Genomic DNA, 5,577 nt, shown 5'->3' with positions numbered 1-5,577 from the left:
TCTTGCCTACCTAACCGAAAATATTAGAACCTTAAGGGCGATTCTAGTTGGTCAATCTTAAGGCGGATCCGGACGTGCTGTGGACTATCTACGGAGGGACGACATTTGGAGTCCTAAAGACTTGTTCTTGTTCGGTTCGGGCGCAGCTAGGGAAGGCACGCAACAAAGAGTATGCATCTAAACTATGCTAAATGATTATGTGTAAATAATATGTTTCCTGGCTTTATGGTTTTTCCGCATGATTTATGAACTGTCATATGAATCATAACCTAACACAGGTTGCGCAGTTTCACGGTGAGGAGGGCTCCAAACCCCATTTTTCTAACTAAATCCCTTCGATTGTCATCCAACAGTGACACCAACTTTGAAAACACCTCAATCCTATCATTCTCATGCATGCCTTTCCTCAGCCTGGTGGACACAACAGTCTCCGATTTCTTCACCTGAGCACCTACACTCAACTAAGATGCATACAACAATGCCCACTAAATCAAAACCATGTAAGAATTGATCATAAACATTTGTTCTGATTAATGTACTTTCAATCACAAAATAGATATCCATGAAATAGGTAGTTAACAATTCAACAAACCTTCGGTCTAATAGTAGTGGTTAAGTTATGAATACTAACGACGTCCTCGTCATCGTTGCTCTCTGTACGTGGCTCCTCCTCTCCACTAGTCTCCGCATCATAGACTTTTCTCTTCTTTCCACTGGAAGAACCTTCCACTGCCTTTAGTCCACATGCAGTTGTTCTCTACACACACAACACAACAAGTTTACTTATGTCTGAATATTAAAAATAGAATTGGATTAGAATTGGATTCTTCTATTTAATACAATAGCATTCTTGTACTAATTACCGTTCGTGCTCCTGCCCTTGTAGACACGCCCTTTCCCTTAACAACGTCTTCCTCTGTTTTTTTCTCCTTTGGAAGTGGAGCATTACGTTTACCCATTTTCCTACAAAATTATAAAACTTAATGATTACAATAACAACGTAAACTAAACACAAGAAATTCACAACATTCAAAAACTTCACACTGCAATTACTTTCTTTTTAAAATGCACACATATAAACATCCACACATAATTAGACCAGTAATTAGACCCATTTTGGTACAAATCTACCAATCCAAATCTCATTTGCGATACCAAACTGTCAAACACTTTCAGTACCATTTTAGGATCAATATAAAATTATGATCCTTTTTAAAAATAATTCTATATTTTAAGTACTATTCTCCATATTATCAACACTATTTTTAACAAATTTCCAAAATTTAGGCGACATCAAATATACCAAATTTGTTCAAATATCAAAACCCAGTTACAAAACAACCATTATTCATACTCCTAATTCCACCAACAGCCTACAAAACCCTAAACAAATATTAAAAAACGATTATTAATAAACGAACTAAAACATGCAGCAATTAAACCAGAAACCCTAACTAACTGAAAGCCATAAATTCTTAAAATTAGACGACTTTAACAATTAGGATTACAACCCTAAACCCTCCAATAAGCCTAAATACATTAACTTTTTAAATTTTCGATTTGGGTTTTAGGGTTTTACCTCTTGATGACAAATAATTCTTCCTCCAGCGCAATTTCTTATCACGAATTCACCAAATTAACGAACAATCCTAGCTCGTCTTGAAAATGGAGGTGTGAATTTTTTGCCCAGAACACTTTCGCCGCGAAATTGGATAGAAGGAGGAGCACAAATGGAACCTCGACTGCTTTGAAGGAGGAGAGAGAATAACAAGGAGGAGAGAGAGAGTACACTGTGAGTATTAAATACCTGAGCTCCTTCAAATTCAAAATTTTTGAAATCTGAAATTTTGGCCAGCAAAGCAAACGGACTCCGTTTTACACATGTGGGCCTCTCCCTTTATTTCGGTGAAAATACCAATAAGCCCCCACTTGTGTCGAGATTGGACACAAGCCATTATGGAGCAAGACTTCCTCAATTATTATCGCCATAATTACGAAAATAATACCTTAAGTAAATATTAACAAGATTACACCCTAAATATAATTAATAATGTACTTAATAAAAATTAAATCAATAAATTATGTTCTAAAATAATTTTAATAATCACTAACACTTATTTATGAAATAACTTAACACATACATTGTTAATTACTCCTTCTGTTTCTTTTTGTTTGTTACGTATTCCTTTTATGGTGTTTCACAATGTTTGTTACGTGGGAGAATCTTTCCTTTTATAAACTTATTATACTATCATTTTTAGTGCCATTTTTCAATTTTAAATGGTCTAATTTTTTCAACTCATTAAATTTCTTTACAATTTTCCAAGTATGGTAAGTTAGCAATCTTTGTGCTTTTCTATTATTGGTTCATTTTGATAAATAAAACAATCTTATTGGTTGTTATGATTAGTGGATTGAGATTTTACTTGAGTTACTTTTTTAATAAAAAAGAAAAAGAATTTCTATTATACGTTAATAAACGTGCAAAAGTCAAACGTAACAAACAAAAAGAAACGGAGGGAGTAACATTTATACTAATATATTAAAATGCGTTCTTAAAAACGTATAGGTGTCACGTATACTTCTCCTTATTACGTCACGTCACCATTAATTAGCATTTACCAGACCTCTTTGTTAAAAGTTACACTTTCTACCATCTTAACCAACTACAACTTAGGTTATACTAGGTTAGGTCCCGTGCAATGCACGGATGAGACTATATAGTATTATTTTTTTTCGATTCTGAATAATTTATTTTAAAGAAGTTTTTAATAAAATAAAATCAAGTTTTATCAACGGTTGTTGGAAAAATCGGAGAAAATTATTATTTATTTGAATTGTAAAGTGATTAGTGTGGTTTTAATTATGAGTTTAGCGTTTCGACAAAAATATTTAAGTTGGGAAAATATAAGGAAAAAAACTTATCAGATAGTTATTAGGTACCCTTTTCTTCTGAAAATTGAATAATATATGTAACCTTAAACATACCCGTACCCTCGATCTATCCCAATTTTTGGATATGGTATTGATTTGATAACCATATCAATTATAATTAATACCCTATTTTTAGACCGGGTATATAACTAGCTTTCGGATTTATAAGTAATTTTGTTGAACCCACTTTTTAACACTTGTTTTACATTAAAAAAAATGTTTTTGGGTATGTCGTATAATAACACATTTCAGAGAAATTTATTTATTTACTTATTACCTATTGTAGGTTAAGAGTATAATGATTTTTTTTGAAAATTTTATATGAAAATCAAAAAAATGTTTTTGCTATTTTGCTAGTAAGGAGTTTCCGTAATAGCTTACAACGTATATTATAGAAATAGTAATATAAAAAACATGTGATTCTTTTCCATTCCTATCATATATGTTCTTCAAAACAGTTTTAGTATTTTTTTTATCCTTGTCGTAATACATGAAATCGTGATTTATTTTTCATATATATTTCATATTAATTGGAATGAAAGAAGAAGAAGAAGAAGAAGAAGAAGAAGAAGAAGAAGAAGAAGAAGAAGAAGAAGAAGAAGAAAAATCAGCAAATCAGATATTTTAAAAGATTCTTCAATTCAAATATATTTTTTAAAAAAGAAAAAATACTAAGGACTCACCCAGACGTGACACGTGTCATTCCTGGTGAATCTTTTAGTATATAGTAATAGATAGAATTTTCTATTTAAACATATATTACTCCGTATTCTTTTTACGATAAATAATACATTGAATAAAAGTGAATACAAAAAAAGGGGAAAAAAATAATGATTACTTAATTTATAAAGGAAAAATTGATGAGAATAAATCAACCTTTGTCCCGTTTATTAAAAATAAGTCTAATTTTCGATTTTTTTTTATTAAGTCAACTTTTTATATCCATTTATTTTTAACAAGTTGTATTAAAATGTGACTGATTGTAGTAGGTAGCATGTATGACATGGCAGTGGCAAAATTGATTTGTCAGGTTATTTTCAACTCTTTTTTTGTTAATTTAATTCCATCCTTTTTTTCCTTCGCTCTTCTTTTAATTTCGTCCTCTTCATTCTTCAATGCCCCTCCTCTGCTTCCCCTTTCTTCATAATCCCTCCATTAAAAATTTAAACTTCATTCCTCCATCAAACTTTCCTCTTTTTCTTGTATTTCCAATTTTTTTCAAATAAAAAAATAAAAAAATTCTCTCACCATGTCAAAACTTCATAGTAACATCATCAAACACACCAAAATTCATGATAACCTGCAATTCAGTATATAACGAGGTAAGTTTAACTAATCATGCAAAAATTAGTCAAGAATGAAAGAGACTATAATTATTCCAGCGTCGAGCTAAGCAAACCAAACACCAATTTGCAAGGCTATCAACTAGCAACCAATCACCGTGACCTACCGCTACCAGAACTCTTATGAGGATGAGAACCAAGACTTCTCCTACAACTCAATGATGGCCATGGGCCACAATGCCCACAACAGCTACCATTCTCGCATTCTCGGTAGTAGATGGTTGGGTACTCCCGCTACGACCATGCCAATCAATGGATCCCCGATTCAATTTAATTAACCCAAATCAATGGAGTATAAGATTTTGTTAATAAATTATCTGATTCATTCATGTCGTTTGGTACTTTAGCCCAATATCTATTTGGTTTAAAGAACGAGAAGCTAAGAACTTAGAGATCCAACTGCTCGATTGTTAAGTATGAACAATCGCTAAACTATTTCCACATACTAATAAGTCTCGGGATTTACATTGCATTTTGGAAACTGTTTTTCTATATCTTGGGGGACTGTGCGCGCTAGCGCACGGGCCAACAACTAGTTATTATAAAACTGCAAATAAACCCTTAATAGTTTTCTATAAATAGCAAACAAATCTATTCTAATATTTAATAGCAGGGAGGTTGGAGAGCCACGTGGCCCCCTCCTGAAATTTCAAATTTTATTACATTTTTATAAAAAAAATAAAAAAAAAAGCATTAACAACAAATCAGATGAACGTTTCCTCTAATTTTACTTTCCGTCACTTCATTCATGCCGTTTGGTACTTTAGCCCAATATTTCCCATGCTTTTGTATAGAAATAAGGAGATAATATTAAATTCTATTGTAATTTTCAAATGTTCCCATTTACAAATTCCCTTAAATCTTCCATGGTTATCCTCCTTTCACTTTCGATTTTGCTTCAACGTATTTTCAAATGTTCCCATTTACAGATTCCCTTCAATCTTCCATGGTTATCCTCCTTTCACTTTCGATTTTGCTTCAACGTTTTTTTTTTTGGCAAATCATGAAATTAATTTGTGATTTTCAGGATCTTTAATGTAATACCTCGTATTTTTCCGTAATTATAAATATATTTATTATATTTATAAAGTATTTTTATGAATTTAATTTCAGTTAATGAGAATTAAATGTGTTTTTACTTAATTAATTTAATTATTAATTAATTACGAAAACCGTATTTTTATGTAATAAATTCAATGAATTTATTAAATCGGGAATTGTTGGGTCGTATTTTGAAAACGAATTTAATTTAATCAAATCCTAGTTAAAATTCCATGATCAAACCCAACAAGGCTTGCAA

The 5,577-nt window shown here is 31.5% G+C and overlaps 1 protein-coding gene across 1 annotated transcript; it reads right to left on the bottom strand.

Moving 5' to 3' along the window:
• Window positions 1-269: 269 nt before the first annotated feature.
• On the bottom strand, window positions 270-1,802 carry LOC130461307 (uncharacterized). The gene is made up of 4 exons (XM_056829350.1): window positions 1,580-1,802; window positions 864-963; window positions 593-757; window positions 270-461 (listed from the first exon to the last, which is right to left on the bottom strand). Exons 2-4 carry the CDS (start codon window positions 957-959, stop codon window positions 270-272), a joined length of 453 nt encoding a protein of 150 aa, XP_056685328.1. The 5' UTR covers window positions 960-963; window positions 1,580-1,802.
• Window positions 1,803-5,577: the final 3,775 nt, after the last annotated feature.

The sequence above is a fragment of the Spinacia oleracea genome, chromosome 5, assembly GCF_020520425.1.
Source record: "Spinacia oleracea cultivar Varoflay chromosome 5, BTI_SOV_V1, whole genome shotgun sequence".
Taxonomy (NCBI): Eukaryota; Viridiplantae; Streptophyta; class Magnoliopsida; order Caryophyllales; family Amaranthaceae; genus Spinacia; species Spinacia oleracea.
Note: the sequence above shows the minus strand (reverse complement) of the source record. Positions and strands in the feature narration are given on the sequence as shown.

Bases quoted from the DNA above. Each gene is read 5' to 3' on its own strand.
- LOC130461307 (XM_056829350.1), bottom strand. From the start codon at position 959: ATGGGTAAACGTAATGCTCCACTTCCAAAGGAGAAAAAAACAGAGGAA. The intron at 758-863 runs GTAATTAGTACA...TTGTGTGTGTAG, and splicing joins CAAGGGCAGGAGCACGAACG to AGAACAACTGCATGTGGACT. The intron at 462-592 runs GTTTGTTGAATT...TATGCATCTTAG, and splicing joins CCACTACTATTAGACCGAAG to TTGAGTGTAGGTGCTCAGGT.